Here is a 25,223-nt window from a genome sequence, read left to right on the forward strand (position 1 = left end):
ATACTAACTCTCTCTTATATTAAACATTAATAAGAACACGTATAAAACGTCAAGAAGATCAATTTCTAATATTCTTCAAAAAAAATTCCTAAAAAGCATCAATCTTTCCTATTACATCCCTTAAAACATCTTATTTTTATCCGCTTCATCGCGTTCTCCCGACTAATTCTTTAATAAAACCTCGATTGCTGAATAGGAACGGATGAATTGAACATAGCGAAACGTTATTCAAGCGTTAACAATTCTCTCGGGCGTCGGATTTTACGCGACGAAGTGCGGCGCGCGATTTTATCGCCTGTACACGTAGTTACGTTTAATTATTGTTTGCTCCCGGCCGAGAACGCGGGTAATTAACGATCGGCTGCGTCGTACATTAAATACATATACATGCATGTACGTATGTCGTTCGATGAATAATCGGAACGCGATTATTCATCGAACGACAAAAACGAACGAGTTTGCGTGCCGCGAGATCAAGATATATCTCGATCACCATGGCGTTTCTCGTCGTCGTCATCATCATCGTCGTCGTCGCCGTCATCGTGGCGCTTGACTTAATGGACGCGACTTATTCACGCAACTGACGCACGTTGACTGACGACGTTTCCGCGTTGTCCATTATAATCACGAACAACCGTTTCATCACACTTTTGCGGTTGGTGCAAAAATTGCACGCCGCCAGATTTTCTTCCTCGTTGAACGCGAACAAACAGGCTGTTAACCATAGTATCGGCATACTTTTTATTCTCACAATACAGTAATAGACGTGTTAGATTCGCGCGATTCGTGTGATCGATCCGGTAGAACAATTAGCATCAATTTTCACGAGCTCTTATTCCAATTTCTTAAATTGTACGCGCGCATAATTAAGATTTTGACAGCAGTCGAGAAGAAAAGAGGTGGAGAAGTGAAGGGGAAAAAAGGAAAATAAAATAGAAAATATGGAAAATAAAATAAACTGTCAGCAGTATCGACTTTTACGTGTAAATTTATAGCTATATTTATTAGATTATATAATCTCTCTTTCTCTCTCGCGTATAGAAAGATATATATTTACTCGAAATGTCACGCAGCTGACAAGTGCAATTATGCAATTAATGGACAACTTTATGCAGCCTCGGCAAATACAAGGTGTTTAAAAAAAAGAAGAAGATATTTTAAGGGGATAGTAAAAACAAAAGTCGAAAAGTCTTAATAAACATGGGTCCGCAAATGAGCCATTTTTTAGATATTTTTATTTTTTGTTTTGATTTTTTTATTTCCTTATTATTTTTATTTCTTGCTTTAAATTTTTATCTTTATTATAATTTATGTAAAAAAGTAATACAGCTAGTATTTTACTTTATCTTATTATAGAAAATGTTCAAAATTACCTCCTTCCGTGTTTATGCAAATTCATTAAATTTACATTTCTAGCCTGTTTCCTCAAAATCCAGCGAAACTCTAGCCTGATGCTATAATCAGGCGGATTTAGTGTTGAATTAATAAATAAAAATAAAAATATCAAAAAGAAAAAAATAAAATATCTCAAAAACGGTTCATTTGCGGATATATGGTTCATTAAGATCTTTTAATTTATTTCGGAGCATACTAAATTCGCTTTAAATATTTTTTTAAACACACTGTACGTTTTCAAATATTCTTAATATTTTCACATCATAAAATCCCATAAATAAATAAGTGACAAATATAAACGCAGAAAAATAATGATTAATTCCCTTTAACAGAGATAATTTGACTCTGATATGATTGATGCCTACCTTTTTAATGTTTATAAATATACACTGAGTAATCACTTAAAATCGTGACAAGACACAGTTCGTCTTCCCTATGACTCGAAGTAGGTTTTCAACGAGTATTTAATTAACTGAGTAATAAATTACCGTGAGATTTAGGAATAAAAGGAAGAAAAACTTTCCGAAACGACGAAACACGACTATGCTGACTGATTGCTGTCACGATGACTCACGGACAGTCGTATCTAGGTTCCTTTTGTTATAAAAAGATTCGACGTACCACGCGCGAAAGATTGCTACACCTCATCGCTCAACTGCCAACAACGTCGCGTATCCGTGTGTCTCGTGGGTGTTTCACCAGGTATACATGTCCGGTTCCCGCTCGTCGAGCATACGAGAAAAATTGCGCTAACTCGAGTAACCCGTAAGTTACGCGGTTGACAAGTGACAAAATGTAACATTTAATTTCGAATTTAAATATAACACTTTGTCCTTCGTCATTTCTTAATTTTTTATTCCTCTTCCATCCTCATAAGAATTTATTTCCATAATTTCCTCCTGAAAGAGTGCGTTACAACGCTTATTTCTTATGTATGTATAAATTTACCTCTTATTCATGGAAAAAGACCATTTATAAAAACCTATTCTGCGGTTTCGCGTGTTAGAATAATGAAATGCAGTCTACTCTCCTACTTCACCTACTCTCTCTGTCCCTCTTTCTCTTTCTCTCTCTTTTCGAGTCGTACTCTTCCCTTCTCTATCTCGTTCTCCAGATCGGACCAGGTACGAACAATGAATCGTGCGAGGGAATAGACTAGCAAACGAGTGGAATACCAATAAGCTGTGTTGCTTCGTCCGGTCCAGGAAGAAAATTTCCATACCCGGCTGTACTCGCGAGTCGCTATTTCGCCGAGGAAGGGAAAGATATACGCGAGTTTCCATGAATAATTTGACGGCGAACGGCCGACAAAACGTGCGACAATGCGCTGAGAAATTCAACCTGACGACAAAGGATGCCCGATCGAGTCTGGCCTCGTTAAAAAAAAAAAGAAAAAAGAGATGTGTGTATGTCTGATGGAATGAATTAAGACGACGTGGCCAAACGTGGAAGATCAACTATGCTGATCGCGTGAATGTGCACACATGCAGCTACGCACCTGGTCGTTCGTTCACTTCCGTCTCTGACAGTCGAGAAAACTTATTGCAAATAGTCATTACGCTCACATCCGGCGATGTAACGACAGCGTCTTGAGCAGGATCAGATACCGCGATTGAGAAAATTATTCATTAGATGCTCTCTTGTGCATTTCACTTGTCGCCCAAAAGTTTCCTACCCCATTTATTCATTTATTTAAAAAAAAAATTTTGCAGATATTTCGCAAATTATACTTTTCTATCGTCTCCAAAATACAAAGATTTTATTTGCTAGAAAAAAAGACACGAGTAAAAAAGAGAAAATGAAAAAAGAAGGCTTTTCTTATTTAAAAGAGCGATAAATAAATAAATAAAATTATCAATTTTTATTAAATTAAAACGTATAATTAAAAGCAAATTAGTATACATATAATGAACACGTTTTTATCGCGGACGTAAATGAAGAAATGAATAAGATATGAGGAAGCTAAGTAGACTGAATAATAACACACTTTTTTTGCCGTCTATACTTGAACCTCGCTGAAAATAGGTAGACGCATTCGATTGCGTAAAATATGAACGATCTGCATTAATGCGGAATTTAAACGCGAATAGGCGTGCACATCCGGTTGCTTGCGCTGCCATTTCTGAAGAACAAGATACGCTTAAAAGACGAATCGTATCGATTGAAAGCAATCATGCTGGCGCCAACTATTTAAAGTTTTTGCATTGCAATAATTTTTTTCGTTTCTTTTTTGCCTAATCGTCGCATCGGAATCAATCGATTTCTGAATTTGACAATTAAAACTGGAAATTACATATAATAGAACTCTATTTTATGCGTTTCTAAATAAATTTTTCAAACTCAGAATTTATAGCAAATTTTCACATCATGATAATAAATTGAATTTTAGTTTTAAATTTCTCATTCTTTTACATCAAAGATACGAATAATTTTTATCGCACTATTTTTCGAACAGATATGAAATGTGACTAAAAGAAAATCTCATAACATTTTGAATAAGTGCACTTAATTATTATAGTGTGTTTGTTCTCTTAATATTGTATGTAAGTGCATATTATATTATTATAGTGCGTGTGTGTTTGTTGATCATATCAAATAAAAATATAATTAAGAAATTCGAGAAATGTTATAATGTTTAAATTCCTATCTCATTCTTTTATATCAAAGATAAATAATTTTTATCTACTATTTTAAGTAAATATGAAATGTGACAAAAAGGAATCATAATTCATTTTGAATAATTCCATTGAATATTATCATAGTGTGTTTGTTTATGATATCAAATATAATTAAGAAAATATAATTAATAAAAATATAATTAAGAAAGTGTAATTAAGAAAAATGAAAAATGTCAGACAATATAATAATCTGATAAAAATCTGATAATAGAGAAGTGCTACGCTTTTACGCGCTTAACAACGTTTTCTAGTTCATACACAACAAAAAGCAGTAAAAGCAAGCGTTTAGAAGATGATGAAAATAGTACGGAAACAAGAGGACAAACAAATATATTATTTCCACAAAGTTTTCAATCTTCTTGATTATATCGCTCACTATCGTTCGGGTCACCCGGATTTCTGTTAAAGCTTGACATTCACTCAACGTATCCACAATATTACAACTACACTGCACTCAATACACTCAATCCAGAAAGCACCGCGATGACAGTCAGATTCACAGAGACATACCTAGGCTACTTCGGAGCACCAGTTTCGGAGCAGCCGAAAGGGACCGATCGCCAGGTCCTGTCATCGACTAGAAGGGAACCCGGGCAGAGAACGCGGTCGAGCCACATAATCCCCCGTGTAATCGTTGGATTATTCGGCGAGAGGAAACGCGAGTGGTCCAGCCGAGAACACCTCGCGAGAGCTCGGCTCGTCGCGATCTCGCCGATCGACGACGGGCCCCTGCCGCCGATGGGCCCCTCGGCACGCTTCGCCTCGCTTCGCCACGAATCGCTCGCTTGCCGGGCCCCAGCAAGCGGGGGCGTGACTGGACGTACATTAGACGACAATAATGCCTCGTGGTGGACGACGTTTAACCATGCCGCACGCCTAATATGGTCTTTCTTCCGTTCGATTTCCCTCAGATCTTCGATCTCTCGAGGCGTCCTCGGGAAATGCGAATTTCCTCGAAATTTTCATGTATCAATGGAAGTCAAAATTATGGGAAAGCAAGAAATAATTATCTAAAGAAGCATCCTGGATGAATTATGTAACTTTGCAATTGCGGAGGAAGTTCGAACGTGGGATGAGAGATTCATATCATCTCGTTGATCACCGGAATCCCGTTGCGGATGCTGTAACGGTGCGTCTAATCGATATACGTTTCTCGGGGACGTAGGAAGAGTAAGTAACGACTTTTCAAATACAGCGTGGATTTATGTGAAAACAAGTGTTATCTGGTTTGACTGACAAACATGTGTTACACCGTTTGTAGATATTTATATCAGAGTACACATAAAAGTTATATATAAAACTTCTGTTGTAGATATGATATTAATATCGATGGCGAGTTATAGGGAAGCGTTATAAAAATGTCTTAGAGTTGTTGAAACTTATGCACTGGGTTGTTAAACAATATTATCAATAGTTTCCACACCGGTGGTTTCGCGTGATAAGAACCCAACAGCAGTTTTAAGAGTCAAAACATCAGAGTACGAGAAATATTTAAAAAAAAGCTAGGAAACAGTTTCCAACAAATGAGAAAAAAATGAGAAAAATTGAAATTAATATATACTAGTGAATTGCAAATTTAAGAGAAAGTACTTTACGAGTGCTTTTTTCTTCAACAAAATTAACTTCGTAGAAAGTGAAAGTTAAAAGAAAGGAAAAAGGGTGAAGAAGGTCTAGGATCATGCAAGAGCTGGAGGCATAATTAATGCATACGCTTAGCTTCGAATAACAAAGCCTGAAAAATTCTTTTCAGCCCGTAATTGGCTCTTTTCTTTTTACTACAATTTTAAATAATAGAGAAACTTTTCATTTGTTTTGTTCAAATGATACTCCGATGCTTCAGAGATTCAATGGAAAAGGGGAAATCAGGTCGCGTGGGTCAATATCTGAGTGAGGAGTGTCACGTCTCGAGAATGACGAAGACGTTTCCAACAAAATCTAGAGCGGAAGAGAACGAAGGAAAATAATTAACAAGAAGAGGACTCGTGTATCATTTGGTCTCCCGTGAGACAATAATTTTCCCATCATTATCTTAATTAAATCGCCAGGAATGCGTCACTAGAATGTTGCGGTTAGCTACTGAATCGGCCGGCATATAAATTATCCCGCTTTGTGTAATATAAAGAGCAAATTGCGCAATTACAAAGGTCTTCTTATCGAGAACTAGGTTTTGAGATAAAAGAAAGTCAAATTATAATCAGAAGAAATACACAAAAAATGACGGGAGAACGAATAATTGATAGAAATTATCAGGTGCAGCTCACAAATGCAGTTATCTTAATTAATAAAAAACATATAATCAAGAGAAATTTATTCTAGGATACGAAAGATGAATCTCTGCTGCAACTTGAATCTAATATCGATGAAATAAAGCATACAAATATTATTAGCAAATTAATTCTTCATCAGAGGCACGTCATCAGGGGAATTGAAGAAGATTTTCAATAAGGTCAGACAAATTAGGACATACTTGTGGAGGCCACTTTCAATATACTTTGTAAAAAAAGATTAATTTATTATTAATATTTGTTTTTTTTTAAATATTTTAAATAGATGTATGATTACTTTCGGAACATCCTAGAATATCTGTACCCTATTTTAGGCTCTTTGAAATATTTCCCTTTAGCAAAGACTCTGATAATGGAACTCTTGAGCAACGCTCAACGTATTTCTTCAGCCTCCCTATACTTCATTGACTGTACACCTTCGCGGCTCGGCTTGACTTGCGCAACCGCGAGAATCGAGCGCGAGTCACGTGCCAGGTCGAGTCTCGCGACAGCCAAGTCCGCTTCAGGCACGTCAAAATATCGTCACGTTCGGTGCGTCGACCCTGCCTTGCGTCGACGCACGCGAAGAAGCGGGACCAGGGGACAGGTTCGCCAGGACTTTTCGTTACGTCGCTTCGCGACTCGGCTTCAGGAAATCGCGATTCCTTTCTCCCCTCCACCCCTTCCCCCCTCTTCGGTAGAGACACCATGGTAGGTAGGTAGGTAGGTAGGTAAGGCAAAGTATGTGTGTGCATGAACGCGCCGGAAGAACCGTTACTCAACCTTAAGGTTTAAGGTCCGTTCTCCAAGTTTAATCCGCGTCCACGCGAGCCTCTCTCGAAGACCGGACACGCGCCGATTTCCGCCTTCCTCATCAATTTTCGCATCTTCGACCTGTCATCGAACGAATTAAAAGCGTCCTTTGTAGTCGTATGTTAATTAGAGACAAGTGTCACCTATTTCGCATATAATACTACCTGTTCCCTTCTACTTGTTCTCTGATGAACTTCTGAATTCTTTCGCCTCTTCAATTCTTCCGAGCACTATTACAGTATTCGAATTAATATCAAGCTTCCTGAATGGATTTGGGATAAAAGACACTTTATTGTTTAGAGGAGAAACGCGTACTTCAAAGGCGTTCGCGCGCCTTCCGTCCCCTAATGAGGGGCCTCTTAGCGCGATGTGTTCGCGGAGCCCGGGATATTCACAGCCTAATAAAACTCACGTTTACTCGCGTGATATAACGACGCGTCGAATATTATGCGCGAGTAAGCATTTATACACACATTGTGCTCGCTCTTTCCACCTTCGTGTGAAAGCGCCATTCCGGCTCGGCGAGACACAGAAAGACGAGACTCGTTCACACGGGGGGTCACAGCTAGCCCCAAGGGAGCAGTCATTGACATTGGCGGTAGAGCGAGGAGGATGGGAGAAAGGAAAGGGAGAGAGACGACAGTATCTCCATCGAGAAAACGTGACTAATATGGCGTATATCTGTGTGTCTTTATGCGCCGCCTTGCCGTCTTCTCTCGATCTCTTCGTCGTCGCGAAGGTAAATAGCTCCTCGCTTCTTGTCTCGTAAAGCAAGAAAAATTAATTCTAATGTCAAGTCGAGAGTTTCCTCCGAGAAATTTCCCTCTCCGATCGCGCGGCTTTTCTTCCCTTCTCTAGCCAAGAATCTAATGCAGGATGATTGAACCTTATCTTAATTGATCACGTCATGACGTCAATCATGACCATGATTGCGAAACAATTTTAAATTTATTTTAAAAAATATATATTTAAATAATATTTAAAAATTATATAATTTAATAATAATTGATAATTTAATATAATAATAATTTAATAATAATTATTAATAATTAATTTAATAATTAATTTAATAATAATAATTTAAAAATTATTAATCCATATTTCTAAATTTATTATTACTTTTTAATTATTAATTCATAATATAATCTAAAAATTATATTTAAAATAATATATTTCTAAATAAAATATATTAAAACATAATATAATTTAAAAATTATATTTAAAATAATATATTTCTAAATAAAATATATTAAAACATAATATAATTTAAAAATTATATTTAAAATAATATATTTCTAAATAAGATATATTAAAACATAATATAATTTAAAAATTATATATTTTAAAATAATATATTTCTAAATAAAATATATTATTTTGAATATAATATTTGATTTTAATTTTTCTCCCGCTATTACTTATTCTATGACTGAGAAGCTGAGAAGCGTGGGTAGCTTAAATGAGAGAATTGATCGTTAAACTTGCGACCCTCGAATCGCTCTCGTACGTTAAGTGCAGACGCGAAATAGCGATATTTTCGATATTAACAATCAAACGCCCATAAGAGAGCGAGATGTGTGGTAAGCGAGAGGACTTGAAATTGCAAACTATGTTGCAACATTAGCAAATTACACGGCGGAGTGGCATTATAAACGAAGAGATGCAAGAATGTGTCTAATTACACGCTCGTTCCGCCACGAAGAAACGCTTAAGCGGAAGATTATCCGCTGTTGAAACTCCGTGAAATGCTTGAGGGAGCAAATGTATATACACTTTTACATTCACTTCTAATTTAATAATTCATTGACGTAATAATTTATCGACAACTTATGTGGAATCGAGAGATTCTTCATTAGCTATGTCGTCGAGAGAATCATTAAATTTGAAGGGAAAATTAATTTCAACAATTGCGAAAAATCATTACTAATTGATTAAATAAATATCCTCGAAAATCTCTTGAGGCGCGCGTTTTCGAGATTGTTAATGATTCCATGATTTGGCGAACAATCTCGATCTGACAGTCATTCGTGCAACAGATGCACGATATGTGAATTTTCCCATTCCTCCTGACAGCAAGACACTTCAATATAAATCACATTTACAATTAACAATTGCAATTCAATTTTACAAAAATATCCAAAAGATATTAAGCTGTCTCAAAATTATTTTTTTTACGAAGGATATAAAAATAAATTTTTTTTATATGCATTTATATTTGTCTCAAAAAAGCTTGATTCTGTGAAGAGAAATAATTTGTAATCTTCTATCAGGCTAAATGTAAACATTGCAACTATTAATGCTACTTTCGACATTAATATGCATATTAATCTTGCTTTTAGCGTGAGAAATTAAGATTATCTCGTAACTCGATAGCAGATAACAATTTCATATTTGCCGAGCCAAGTAATAGGAGGGAATAAATTTATTCGTAATCTTCCTGGCGAATGAAATACTTTGCTTAGACGACAGAGCAATTTCTAACGTTGAAACAGGTTTCGCGAGAATCTCATTCCCGATGACAATTTGACGGTGGTATTCGACAGTTGCTGTCAAACGACCTGTTCATCAGAGTTTACTGTCACGGATAACAAGTAGAAAATATAACGCAAATAATGCTAATAAAGCACGTATGTTGCAAGACATGTGCGTAAAAGTGAAAATTTTGTAATCAATTTTGATTCGGTCAGTTTCAGCTGAAGAAGAAAATTTAGTCTCAGATTTTTTAAATGTCAATCTTTATTACAGATTACGGTATTTTATTTTTTTTCGATTATTATTTCTTTTGATTGAAAAATGATTTCAGAAGAAGAAATCCATTCTTTGAAAATAAAACACGTTTTGAAATTTCTTTTAATCTTTAAAATTAAAAAGAAAAGATTAAATAGAATTTGTAACATCTACAATCTGTAAAAAGGAGAAAATTAATTTAACGTAATAGAGAAAAAATTCTTGTGATATTAAATTTTTTAAGTTGCTGAAGTTTTATAAAAATAATTGATGCAAGATTCCAATAAGTTTTCCAAGCTTGAAATATTTCCTTTCTAAAGAAGTATCTTATATCGCGTATATGTAAGTGATTCCCGAGAAGTACAATGCATAACGTATTGATTGGTAGTAACAAGTATTGATTGGTAATAAACGTACAAAGCGATTTATATATATGTAAATTAGAGATATCTAAATTAATAGATCAGAAAATTTTCTGTATCTTTCACAGTACGAGTGCAATGTTAAGGCTCTGTTTATGTCAAAAGAACTAAAAATATCGGCATAAAAGATAAGATTAAGAAAACATTCCCATCTAATGTGACAATTATAAGAATAAATATATAGAAAACATATTATAAATAAAAATAATAAAAATAATTAAGCAATAATAGTAATAAATCAGACAAAAATCATAAATAATAAATTAAAACATATATTGAATAACTTTTTAAAAAAAAAAAGAAAATAAAACAAAAAAGATATATAATCTTTTTATCAATCAATTGAATAATTCCCTTTCAAATTCTCAATATCATAATTGAAATAAATGTATTGCACGTATTAATAAGATTTCTTCCCCATTTCTTATCCGTTATGAACCTTTTCCTCATTTTATTCGTGAGAAATTCCTGCCACTCCTAACGACCTGTCATTTATCCGCAATACGAAACGCACATGATCAGATGTCCAAATCTGACGCGACTATAATTCGTAACCTGGCACCTTCGTGGAATATTTCGATTAAACTTAAATTCGAATTTGATTAGAAACATGTCTGAAAGACATTTGCAAAGCCACATGATTAAGAGACCTAATTTTCCTAACTGATTTTTTAAACATATCTCTCAGCTGTCTTTTCAAAATAATTTCATTTCGAATAAGTAAAAACATATACACATGTAAATTGATTTAAAAATTAATTTTTAGATATCTACAATAGAAGAATATATGAATCTTAATTTTTATGACTTTTTATAAATTTTCATTACAACATATACATAATGTTTGCTATTTTTCTTATCTCACTGCAAAATGAACGAGAAATCTTATGGTTTCATCGTAATTTTCACCTTAAGAAAATCTCAAACCGGTTATGTGAACCAGGCGATAGCTGAAACTACGATATATGTTTCTACAAGATCTAATTTTTCTGACGATCCTTAAATATCTTCCAGTTCCCTCTCTTCAGACTTAGAATATCAAAAAATTTCCGGTTATGTGAACCAGGCGATAGCTGAAACTACGATATATGTTTCTACAAGATCTAATTTTTCTGACGATCCTTAAATATCTTCCAGTTCCCTCTCTTCAGACTTAGAATATCAAAAAATTTCCAAACAATATCTCGAAAATGGATTATTTAAATCATGAATATTCTACAATAAACAGTGGATTAATTAACTGTAATATTTCTCGCGAACTCTTTTCTATCTCCAAAGACATGTATTAGAGATGAATTTATATAATTCTCCCGAGTCTTCATTCGATAACCTTCATCGCTATCCTTGAAACGCGCACCACATTTCACGGATTCTCGACTCGGGGAAAGGCCCTTCACCGCGCGAACTTTACGTACCCGCCGAAATAAATCAAGAAAGAGAGAAAGAGATTACCTCTGATCCTCATCAGCGGCGGCTCCCTGCTGCACGATGCGGACCACGTCCGTCGTCGACATCCTCGGCACTCGCGTTGCCACCGCACGCACCGATGATCACCGATCGCACATAGTGTTGTTTCTTCAAACTACCGCGAGGGAAACGCGATCGGCAAGAATTTCCTTCAGCGAACGAATTCGCGAAGCCACGAGAGTCTCGAGAATCTCTTTCACTCGACGCACGTGTATTCGCCAGGGCAGGCCGGGTTAAGCGCCTGATGTCCAGTCTGGCTGGCGCCCGTCAAGGCTACCACCGATACCGAGAGAGAGAGAAAGATAGAGGCAGCGAGCGCGAAGGAGCGATTCCTAAGGTCCGTTCTTCATCCGCGAGTATATCCAGTATCCGAGTCTTGCGTCTACCTGACGCTACTCCAGGAGGATGGTGCAGGAGGTGGAAAAGAAGAGGCGAAGGCGAAAACCACGAGGAGGCACCACACACGGCGGTGAACACCACCTCACTGACTGAGGCCCCCGGACGAGTGTCTCGTCGCTCTTACCTGTGCACGCGCACGCACGTACAGATATCTTTTTTCACCTGCCTGGGTGTGTGCGCGCGCGCGCGAACACTCATACCTGCATACACGGACGTACGATTCTCGATTTATGTGTGTGTGTGTGTGTCACGTGTAAACTGGTGCGACGCGTTCTTTGCATCCTGCCCGTTTATGTGAAAGGTGTGTTGTGCGGGTGCGTGTGTAACGCTTGCCATATTCTTTTCTTATTACCTGGCTGCACACATACATGGAGGATCGATTCTTGATTCGTGCATGTGTGTAAAACTCACGCAGCACGTTTCGGAGCATTTGTGTGCGTTTCGTCGCCGTCTCCGTCTGTCTAACATTTTGTTAACATGTTGACAAATAAATTAAATTTTATCGACAAATAAATTAAATTTTATCGAATTTAACCTTACCGTAAAATTCTTTTTTAATTGAAAATTTTTTTTACAATCTTAAAATGTTTTTACAATCTTGAAACTTTAACATATATAGGTGAAATTAAAGATGAAGGACTAAAGGAATTTTATTTTATTCTAATATTATCTCGTTTAAAAAAAAATCCCTCGGATGTCTGGGGATGTCCAATCTCGTCGTACATCACTTTGCAAAACACGAACGTGTGATGCGATATTTGTGCGTGTAGCTGCCGCGTGTTCTTTTCCTTTATTTGCAGACGATAATGCGATGCTCGAACGTGTATATTTATGTGTGCGCCATGTTCTCTTCCTTCTCCGCGTGCGTACATACACACACGCATACAAACACACATACGCAGAATTCTTGGTTGGTAGAAACGTGCACTTGTATGTGACGTCGTTTTACCTGTTTTATAGGTATGCATTAGTATCGGGAAGAGGTCACGCACGTGTGTGTGTGTGTGTGTGAGCGTATCGTATAATGTGAAGAATCAGTGAAGTATGACGAAATTGGACATCCCGAGAAATCTAAGGAATTTTAACTAATTGAAGTAAAGTAAAATGAAAAATATACATCTTCAGTTTTCATTGCGAATTTAGTGTTTTCTAATATTATCTCCATGTAGATTTGAAAATATTACGTAAAGAATTTTTAATTAAAAAAAAGAATTTCACATTTCTGATCAATAAAAGCTGATAAGACATATTTGTTAGCTAAACTGCTATAAAAATTCTTTGTAGCACATGATTCATTCAATGCATTTCTTATTAATAGATTCTTTTCTCAAATCCACTAGTGTCTCATGATTGTTCATTTTTCATCAAGGTCAAGAATCAAATCGAATCAACATCATGAAAAATTCATTATATGTCTCTTTTATTTGTTAAAATTTTATAAAATATGATGTATTTATGTCGCGATTTTTTTTCACACACAAATCATTACCCCGTGATCCGGTATTCTGGTGACATATAAGTGACGATGCTCGTGACGTCAGTACCTTTTTTCTTACGAAATGCCTGGAGGCGGATATCGGAATAATTTGAATAATGCCAGAGGGAAAGAGAGAGCGCAAGCAACGTCACAGGAAATGATACCTAACTGCGCATTTCTATTGAGCTTGCGGCCAATATAATTATCGGACAACTTCCCTTATCGTGATTCACCTGCATAATGCCCCATATATGTACACCATTCCCTTCCCCCATAATTATCCGGATTAATATCTTATTAATTAGTCACATGTCCAAGATTGTTGAAACGTCAGAAAAAGAGAGAGAGAGAGAGAGAGAGAGAGAGAGAGAGAGAGAAAGAGAGAGAGAGATCTATGTATTTTCTGTCTAAGAGATGGCTCTATTGTATTATTTGTTTGCTGTAACCGCTTATTAAAAAGAATATTATAAAATATAAAAAAAATTATTTTCCCTTCCTTCGCAATAAATTACAATTAAATTACAATTAAATACACAGGGAAAAACATTAAGTAAAAATGATAAATTATATTTTCTAATAATTTTCTTTTAAAATTATTTTATCATTATCATTTATTATTCAAATGTCTCTCTCTCTCTTTCTCTTTCCTTTTAACTCTTAATTATTTTTTAATTACTTTCACATCCTCGTTTATTACACGCTGTATCTGACAGACGCGTAATAGTAAGTACATTGATCGTTTGATACTTTCAGTTTCTTCTTATTCCTCTCGTTTTGATCTCGCGGACTCGCAGCTGATTCTGCGATCTCTCTCTCTCTCTCTCTCTCTCCCTCCCTCTCGATTCCGCGCGGAAATGCATCTTGCGATCTACCTAGAAGAACCGCAACGAAAATTCGAAAGGACGCGGAAGGCACTGCTACCTGTTGCGTTCTGTCTGCAATCGCGTGCAACGATCGCAAATGCATCGCACGAGACGGTCAAGTAGCTTGGGTGCATTAGTGCGTACTGATGCACGCTAGCAGTTATGATATACAAATCATATACAAATTTAAGTACACAAGCATGCCAATAAGTACTCTCTCTTTCTCTCTATCTCTTTCTTTACGCGATGAAATATATTTGCCTTTTCATACCGATCATCCCTCCCTCTAAAAAATTCTGTGATGAAATCTACCAGTCGATGCAAAGATTGATAAAGAAAGAGGGATATAAATGTACTTTTCGCGCGTTGTCTAAAAAAGTTTCAATCAGTGTATATTAATTTTCTTTTTTCTACAACTTTAGATATATCTGATTATATGTGCGCAAATATGAGTTCGCAGGATTGCTTTCTAAATTCTATTCACATATCGTCTGTGAATTGTAAAGCAGTCACGTGAAGTGCATTCAATCGTAAGCGAGTGCAGAGACCCCGATCTTTTTTTTAACGATACTAGTATTCCGAAAAATAAATTGACATTTCGATGATATCTCGCTATGTGTCATTCACTAATATTCAGAAAAATAGTAAATTTAAAAAATATATATATATTTTTTTAAAATTTTATTTTTTTATGTGCATTGTATTCTCTTATGCTATACGTAAAATTGTTATTTCTTAAATTTCTGAAGAAAATTCTGATATTTAAAAATATCAGAATTGTAGGAAAGAAAGAGGATTGACAATAATTATGAATTGTGACGATAATATCAATGAGAGCATCGACAATTTTCTTCAATGGCAAGATATAAATAGTCACGGCTACAAAACGTACGATTGTGTTTTTCACTACATTGTAAAGCATAGTTCGTCTCACAAAAATACTACATATTTACAAACTGTAAGTCGACACACAACCGCGAAGGTGAATAAGGTTGGTTCTCGTAATAATAAACACAGTCGGTTTTGTTCTATTCCAGTCAATGTAAAGAGATGTATAGATGTTATTGAATATATGTTATATGTTATTGCGATTTGTCAGAAATTATATAAAATATTATAAGTGACTAATTATAAATTATACAGAAGCTCTCGTTTGTTCTTATTTAAATTTTATTTTCTGATATAAATTTCATATGCTGATTTTTAAATATTTAGAATTCTCGAGATAATACTAAGAAAAAAATATGAGATAGCAGATCAGAATCAAGTGAAGGAAAGTCTATATAAATTCATTTTTCTCTTCTCTTGATGTTTTTATCACATCCATTTGAATATATTCTCTAGTTGTATTTCCATGCGAAATGAATAATAGTAAACATGACTGATTTTCTCTTTTAGTCAATGTAAAAAGATGTATGTAATTAAATATATATCCTCGTAATATATAGGAAATTATATAAACTAAAAATTATAGAAATTATAGAAATTATATAATTATAGAAAATTATAGAAACTGTTATAAAATGACATTATATATGGCAATTCTTGTTTGTTTTCATTTAAATCTTATATATTCTGACTTTTAAATATTAGCATTCTTGAGATATCACGAAGAGAGAAAAACATGAGATCATAAATGCAAATCGCGATCAAATGAAGGAAAGTCTGTATAAATTCATTTTTCTCCTGATATTTTTATCACATCCATTCGAATATATTCTCTAGTTCTATTTTCAAAATATTCCCATGCGAAATGAATAGTAAACATAGTTGCTTTCAGTCAATATAAAGAGATATATGGGATATATGTGATTAAATATATATCATCACGATTGTAGGAAATTATATAAAATGTTATAAAATGACTATTACAAATTATATAGTTCTTGTTTTCATTTAAATCTTATAAATATTCTGATTACTAAATATTAGCGTTCACGAGATATTACGAAAAAAGAAAAATACGAGATCGCAAACGCAAATCAGGAAATGAAGAAAAGTCTATTAATTCATTTTTCTCTCCTCTTGATATTTTTATCATCCATTTGAATATATATTTGCAAAGTACTCACGTGATTCTCAACCAGTCCAATCTTCGAATGTCCTTCACTTTCTGGAGATCTCGAACTAATCCTTCTACGTACGCTTCTGCTTTTCGTCGTTCCATCGAGATCATGCTGCATTGTTGGGGGCGATTTTAACGCGATGAAATCACTTCTTCGACGAAAATTAACAATATTCACAGATTGTACGTGCCGTCGAACGTCACGTACGGCGTTCTACTAACGGAATGTTGATATTGTTATCGGCGCGCTTCAAGCCGAATAAGTGGGGATGCGCGCGCAACACATTCCATTTAAATCCTATGTCCTATTCAGTCACTACAAATAATATAATAATATTAATAACTTATTGTTAGTAAGACATCTTTTTCCACGTATATTATGAGAAAAAAGTATTTAAACATTATAAATAGATTATAAACATTATTATAGATATATATTAAGGCCGTTGTTTTGACAACTTCGAAGAAGTTATCAAAATGAATTTCGAAGTTAACTTTGAATCTTCGAAGCCTCGAAAAATATATTGTTGCAAATTCATATAAGAAATGTTGTAAATAAAAGAGAATTAAATAATATATATTATTACTAATATACTCTAATTGTTGTAAATTAATTAATATATATATATATATACAAAATTACTTAAAAATTATTAAAAATTATTGAAAATCAAAATTTTTAACATATTTCTCAATTTAACAATTGCAACATTTTATTCAGATTTTATCATATAATTTTATAAAAGTGTATTTATCGCGATAATATAACTTTCGAAGCTTCGATCTTCGAAGATTTTAATACTTTGAAATTCGAATATTGACGTAAATCATCAGTTCTAATATATATAATTCGAAAAGAAAAATTTCACAATATGTATTGGTTTATGTATATAAATTTATTTCTATAAATTCTTAATCAATTTGAATTTTTTTTTTAGAAAATAATTTTATTATTTTTTTAATATCAACTTCAAATTAATAAATCAAATATTTTATAAGTGAAAGATATATATATATATATATATATATATATATATATATATATATAATATGGGGGAAATTTTAGGATACCTGTATATTCCTTGTAGAGATGTCGATGTGAAGAACGAGAAACCACGATCGTATGCGTCTTTTTATTACAGAGTGCATAATTTAAATGGATATCTTATGTCGCTGCTGTAGTCACAATTCAATGGAAGATTCTTTAATGCATTTGAGTAGGATATACTACACATTACGTATCGAAGTGCAAGAAACAGTCTTTTAGAAACAATTTATACGTATATATTCACATTTTACAGTTGATTTCAAAGCTCGAACAAACTGTTGTCATTCTCGATGAAGCTACGTAATCGTATGTTATTTTGTATAATATCGAGGCATTCACGAAGTGATAAACGAGTTATATCGTATCTTTTTTGATAACGGATCTTATTATATGGCATCGCGATAATTTGATATTTTATTCAGTGCAGAATCGAATCCCTTGCAATAAAATGCAAAAAGAATCGTTTCTCTAGTAGTATAAAGAAAATAATGGTATGAAAAGTTATGCGCGCACGAATTTATAGTATTTTGAAAAATTCCAAAATTTGAAACGATGAATCTTAGATTCAATCAATTTTTGCTACAATGAATATTGAAATCTGTATGCGATCTTTCGTGATAATTCTCATCTTAAATATTAATTCGCTATTTTTGTCATTTATCACATTCAAAATTGGATATCTAGTATCATCAAAATTCTCTGATTTTTCATTTATCGCGATTATTCACCCTACTTTCTTTATGATGGACGATCGTACGTTTAATAGTAAAAGCACGAGACACACGTAGATTATAAAATTGACATTTGTTACGCAATGACATCGGGATATTGTAAATGTACAATGCTTAGAAGAACTTTTTCTTTTCTTTCTTTTCATTCTTATTTTTACATATGTCAATACCGGGAAATCACAGAATTCGCGATAAAAACTCTTTAATTGTTAATTTTGCGAGATGACGCAAGATAAATCGAACCGTACATTTTGAAAGCCAATGTAACCCAAAAAATTTAATATAATTTAATATAATTTATATTATATAATTTAGTATAAATTTAATATAATTATATTAAATATTGAAATAATTTAAATATTAAAATAAATTTAAAAATAAATTATCAAAATTTTATTTGTTAACAAAATTATTTCATGTGTAATTTATTGTTTTCAAAACGAACGGGGCGATTTTGCATTATAAGACTGCGACGTACATACAAAGTTTGTTTTCGACTCGCATACGATTATAAAGAAACGCGTTTCCTATTCATTCAATAGGTTGTATTCCCTCTCTATATATCTTTTCTTTCTCGCAAAAATATGTATCTGCTCTTAATATTGGTTTTATTAATAACGTACCACATTTAAAACCTTCTTTCTGGCATTAAATTACGATTATTTAAGCAAGAAAGTGGATTTGTAATCAATTTCACTAAATTTATTCAAAATTAATTCGTTTTATATCAATAAGTTGAAATTCGTAAAAATAGAAATGATTGAAAGTTTCAGCAATAATCTTTATATCAATTAAATAAAGAAATGTAATTTCATCAAAAACTTAAGTTGTTCTTCTGGATTAGTGAAATTGATCATTAGTATGAGAATCTCTTAGGACCTCAATGTTTGAATTTCGGCACTTAAGTTAATAATAATAATAATGGACGTCAAAATTGAGAAATTTTTGTCTTGCATTGAATTTAAAGTCAAGAAGGGCCAAAAAGTCCAATATCTTTCTTTCAGTTCCAAGTTGAGGTGATCCAGCGCGTTGACCGATTACTAGAATAATATCGCGTTGTGCTGAATCGCTCAACCTATCTACATTAATGCGCTGCGAGAAAATCTCTAAGATAAGATATCGCGTCGACTAAAACCAGAATCCGCACGTCGAAGGTGAAGGAAAGATTATGGCTGCGATTATCGCGATTCTGCCTTCGTTTTTGGTGGCCTAAAGGCCTTTAGCTTCTTTGCCTTTTTCTGTTTTGTGGCACTGGAGCCGGATTGAAACGCTTTCCAGCTATCAACACGTGATTGTCTAGATTCTTCAAAGTTTCGTTGCCATTCGCGTTCTAATGCCGCTTGAGCTTCTGCTGATAATTCCTCTTCGCGTTTTCTCTTACGCTGTTCTGCGTCTCTCGTGGCCAATTCTCGTCTGTAAAAAAAGATAAAATGACTATTTTAAATCAATGTATTTTTGTGTAAAGTATTTAGTGGCATAGCATCTATTATAGCTTATTAAAAAAATCGCAATTAATTTGACCGCGATTAAATACAGAGCTTAATATTTTAACCAAACAAGCTTAATATTTTAATATTTTTTTATATTTAAAAAAAAAGATTATAAATTAACCTTCTTCGTTCCATATCAGCAAACAACTTCATTGTCATAACCCAGACTGCGTGTCTGTAACCTTCCTCAGTTTCTTCTTCCAAAAGCGTCGGAGTCGAATTTTCCGATTTTCCTTCTTTTTTCAGCTTTTTCTTTTTTTCTGCAATCTTTAAAATTCGGTATTATATAACAGTTAAAATGTAACAAAGCATGTGCTATGATATCAGTCCCATAGAAGTTAAAATTTTAATGAATAATTAGAAACTTGCCATGTGATCAGTCCGAGCCTTTGCTTCTTCAATGACATCCATACATTTTGATCTGGTTTCTTCATTTTCCAAAGTTTTCCACGCCTTATTAACAACTGCAATTAATGAAATATTTTGTTACATATTTATTATGAGATCTTTTATTATATATTTACCACATTGCAATATATATATTTATATCATTACAAAATACTTTATTATTAAACTTACTTTCAAATGCTTGCTGTGCTCTTTCTGCGTCATCCTGATTTTTGTCAGGATGTACCAAAATTGACATCTACAATAAAAATCATGCCATTAAATTATATTATCTATTTTTTTTAGAGAAAAAAAAGAGATAGATACTTACACGACGGTATTTCTTTTTGATTTCATCTATTGCTGTGCTTGGATCAATCTGTAATACTTCAAATGGATTCAAATTAAAATAGGATGATCCAGGTCTCAATAATCTATCAATTTGTTGTTTAGGTGTCAGCACAGAATCTCTTTTCTCAATTTCCTTAACCTATAGAAAAACGAAAAAAATTTCTTTATAATTATAATAAATATGGAATTTCAATTAAATTATATAATGAATAAAAAACAAGAAAAATTATGACAATAATAATACTGTTATCAAATATTATAAAAAATTTTAGGAAAATGCAATATAATGAGTTTTCATTACAGTAGATCTAATTTCTTTTGTATATTTGTTAATGCTTTTTTTTAATAAATCAGAGTATTAAAAATTTGTTCTGACAATATTTAAAATTATTACGTATTATATATTAAGGACATACAATTTTCATATTAAAAGAAAGCAAGGAAAATATGATTAAAACTGTTTGCAAGCAATTTTTGCAAATGGATATTACTAAATATATTATCAGCGCTGTCATTTTCAAATTTGTTCTTTTCAGCTAAACTTTTTGCATTTCTCATTTTTCCTTTCTCTCTTTCGTACTTCTAAGTATATATCTATCTTGTTCTTCTCCACTTTTATTCAGCTAAGAACAAATCATTCATTTATAGTAAAAAAACATGCAATTGCAAGCTAAGTAGCTATTATATTAAAGGAGACTATTAAAGTGTATATTTAATTAAAATAATATTCAATAATAAATTTTGAAATGCGATATGTGATAATAAAACTCTGTGCATTCAAAAAAGTGAAAAAAATTGAAAAATTTCAACACAAACACTGTTGTTTGTATAGGTTAGGAACATCAAACATATCGGTTTACAACAACAATGTCATCCGCGATATCCAATACAATTGTGTGTATACTAATTTAAATGATAGTTAAAACATGCGCGAATTAACTACGAGAGAACTCATTGTCATTTCATCGGTACTCTTAAGTGACATTTGTCGGAGTCACTGCTCCGAATATATTTACGAGTAGTAGTCACGGATTCGAGGAATCGGGATTTATTTTGCCGGTAACGCTGCGTATAAAGGGACATCAGGATCAATGGAAAGTCGCGTACCTCCGTGTAAAATTCGTTGAATTCATCCTCCTTCTTGGCGGGATTTTCACTAGATAAACTCGACTCGGTGGCGGCCATCTTACTTGTTCGATGCCTGAGATCGACGGTGCTGCCGTCTAGTGACAGATCGCGACTTTATCGGCGGCACAGCTGACTCATATTTTATACAAATACCCGTTTTATCAACACTCAAGATATTCGTCGGAAAATCGTCAATTGATAAATATTATTCTATTTATAGACTTATTCTATTTATAGACTTCAAACTAATTTTTAATGTAGTAAAATTTAAGTAATTAAAATATTTAAAGAGACGAATAACGGAGTATAAATAAAAGAAATAAAATGTGAACTTTTTTGTCTCCGAAAATTATTGCAATAAATGTTTTACACATTTTGCTTAAATTTAATAAATATTTAATAAACTTATTATATAATTTAATAAATTATATAATTTAATAAACTTTAGGATAAAATAACAATTTCAGTTAAATAATTTCAATTAAAAGTGGGACACAGAGAAAAATAAAAAATAAGAAAGAATAAATTTTATTCGCAAGAGATCCCAAAATCCTTCCCCAAATGTCCTGAAGGTAGATTACCACAGGAATTTTAGATGTAACAATCCCCCCTGCCCCTTTAAGAGCCAAGAATGTCTTTCGAAAATATCGCTTGTTATAAAAAAAGAATGTCTTCAAGGAAAGCGCAATTAACGACACGTCGGCGTTCGATGTAAAATTTCGTAATATTTTATTAACAAAGCTTAACAGCCAATAAACGAGTAATGCCTCTTTCGCGATAACAAAGACACATCGAACGAAATCAGATTATTATTGCGGCATACACTTTCGTCAAACTGATTGGTTGACTAGGATCTAATATAGTCGGTACTATAACTATGTAGCCTATATAACATACAATATATCTCGCTACTCACTATATATCCCTTCGTCGGGGAAACTGACAGATGCGATTAATAAGAGGGGGTAGGAAATCGGTGGAATTACGCATAGTGTAACGTTCTATGACATCTAGCACTTGTTACATCTCGCGTCATCTAATCTAGCGTGGCCTCTAAATCTAATCGTTTACTATCAAACCACTTCGGGGTGTTCAGACATGAAGACGTTACTCCCGTCGAATCGCGAGAACCACGTTAATAAATAGAGATCTCGGGGCTATATCCTTCCGAGGATTCAACTTCCTGGATTAGTTATCCGGAGGATTTGCTAAGGAGATGGAAACTCATGACTGAACGTACTATGAAACTTCGTAGAAGAATCGGTAGAAGACGGGAATTGCTATTTCTAAATTTTCTCAAATATATACTTGGAACAAGTAATCTCTTAGCGTATCACATTTTTCTTCTTCTTCTTTTTTTTATCCGCGATTAGACGTAATTTTTCAGAAGTGATGAATCAAATCGCGGCCCTCGCGATTCTCTATCCCGTAACGAAACATACAACATATTCACAACAGTGTTAATTTTCTTGCACGTGGTTATATACTACTAGCGATTAATGGTATCAACAATTGAAATAGGGAAAGCGGGTGCGTGTTACAACGATTACTCTCTAATTCATTGAAAATCCAGTCGATTCGAAAACGCGCACGTATAATAAATCGCTCGGAATCGCGCCTCAGTTATTCAACATCCTCAATATTATTTTGAGAACATTACTTGTGTAGTGACAATAATAAAAATGTACTATAATTATATATTTATTACGTAATTATTAAGAATTAAAAGAAAAATTATTATCATTTATAATAATTTATCAATTATATTAAATTATTATTAATTATTATAATATATATAGTATATTATAATATATTAAGTTTTTCATACATTGTATGTAATATTATCATTAATTTCTCAATAAAAATATAGATGCAATCGTGAAATAAATTTGTTTTAAATTTTCGATATGTGAAAAAAAATATCTTCACATAATATTATCATTAATTTTTCAATGAAAATATATATGCAATTGTGAAATAAATTTTTAAAAAATTTTTCGTATCGAAAAAAATATTTTTTTAAATTTTAATCTGTGAAAATATTTTTCTTGTTTTATTCGAGATTAAGAAACTTCGAGCTCTTGCGTTACTTAGCGGCTACGGCTCGTTGAATTTCACCGTTTCGCGATGCCGACGATGTTTATTATAGCGCATATTTTACAAAGTACGCAAAAGCTAGCTGAACTAACGATACCTCTATACATTTGATGCTATACATCGAGTCTCTAAGTAAAAGGGGTCATTTCACTTCGCTGAAACTAACGATGAGTGCATACATAGAATGACTGATAAATCTTACGCAAGATGTCCCGCCGCGAATGAGAAAAATTTCCCGAGTAGGCTAATTTTTTAAATTCTTTTTTGTAATTCTATATAGTGAAAAATAGCCGCAAACTTTTATTGAAAATCTGATAGAAAAAAATTGGAAGTATCATAATTTTCACAATAAAAAAGATTCTAAAAAAGATTCTAAAAAAATCTCTAATTAAGAAAAATAAATAAAGACTTTGATTGTGCTTCTTTAAGTAGAAAGAATTTTATATGCATAGCATGTACAAATTTAAGACTATAATTTTAAATTTCTCATAAAATGAATTCTTGTCGAATGCTTCATTTTTCATGCGGTTCCCATTCCTAGCGAGACATCCTGTATAAATGTCTTGTCGCAAAAAACTGAACGGTCTCCTCGGGGTCTTTTCCATGTAAACTCGACCACGAAGAATTTGCCAAAATATATTTCTTCGTAAAAATGTTACATCTATATATTTTTATATATATATATATATATGATTCATCGATATGCAACTCAAGCGCTTACCATCGATATAAAGCGGATATAATATGTATGTCCGCAATAGAAGGGAGCGGATTAAAACGTTAGGTCTTTTCTCTTGTATGAACATGCGTTTCGCACGAGGGAGCGTACATGATTACACAAAGAGAGAAAGAGAAAGAGAGATAATGGTAATGCGATGATTATAGACAAATAGATATTGGTCGAGAATATCATCTGTGAAGTCGCAAACACATTTAATTAAGAGCGACAACGAGATCGAGAGAAAGACGAGTTTCCTCGCATCGGAAATCCATCGGATTCCTCGCGATTAACGTTATTGTACACTTATTCATATTTAACTGTTAATAGTCCTTCGATCTCTCTCTATAATTATTTTATCAAATCAATATCTCACGTATTATAAATATACAGCTTTTTAATCCTTTTTAAATTTGATATTTTAAAAAATAATATTTTAAAAACTCGATATTTTAAAAAATGTAAAATTTTATTAAAAGATAATTATAATGTATTTAACTATTATATCATTCATTGTGCAATATCGAGAAATACATTTATATTGCAAATTAAAGTTGGTAAACAGATTACACAAAAATTGATGTAAAACAATTTTATGCAAAACAAAATTTTTACAAAATGCAAGTAAACAATCAAGTGTATTGCATTTATAGGCTTACAATTAGATGTATATTGCGAGAAAGATCGAAGAACATTAAGAATG

General features: G+C 33.1%; 2 protein-coding genes across 2 annotated transcripts in view; both read right to left on the minus strand.

Moving 5' to 3' along the window:
• Window positions 1-16,778, minus strand: part of LOC105254930 — a 53,919-nt gene extending 37,141 nt beyond the window's left edge. The window contains 1 exon segment of the mRNA XM_011263904.2: window positions 16,578-16,778. Coding sequence (XP_011262206.2) covers window positions 16,578-16,681 — 104 coding nt within the window. The 5' untranslated portion in view covers window positions 16,682-16,778.
• A 1,985-nt stretch (window positions 16,779-18,763) lies between these two features.
• LOC105254929 (dnaJ homolog subfamily C member 8) lies at window positions 18,764-21,790 on the minus strand. The gene is made up of 6 exons (XM_011263903.3): window positions 21,685-21,790; window positions 20,558-20,716; window positions 20,419-20,485; window positions 20,209-20,303; window positions 19,961-20,106; window positions 18,764-19,762 (listed from the first exon to the last, which is right to left on the minus strand). Exons 1-6 carry the CDS (start codon window positions 21,760-21,762, stop codon window positions 19,528-19,530), a joined length of 780 nt encoding a protein of 259 aa, XP_011262205.1. The 5' UTR covers window positions 21,763-21,790; the 3' UTR covers window positions 18,764-19,527.
• Between the last annotated feature and the right edge of the window lie 3,433 nt (window positions 21,791-25,223).

This window comes from Camponotus floridanus, unplaced genomic scaffold, assembly GCF_003227725.1.
Source record: "Camponotus floridanus strain SB8 unplaced genomic scaffold, Cflo_v7.5 scaffold8, whole genome shotgun sequence".
NCBI classification, from domain to species: Eukaryota; Metazoa; Arthropoda; class Insecta; order Hymenoptera; family Formicidae; genus Camponotus; species Camponotus floridanus.

Bases quoted from the DNA above. Each gene is read 5' to 3' on its own strand.
- LOC105254929 (XM_011263903.3), bottom strand. From the start codon at position 21,762: ATGGCCGCCACCGAGTCGAGTTTATCTAGTGAAAATCCCGCCAAGAAG. The intron at 20,107-20,208 runs GCAAGTTTCTAA...CGAATTTTAAAG, and splicing joins AGGCTCGGACTGATCACATG to ATTGCAGAAAAAAAGAAAAA. The intron at 19,763-19,960 runs GTTAATTTATAA...CTTTTTTTACAG, and splicing joins GCTGATATGGAACGAAGAAG to ACGAGAATTGGCCACGAGAG.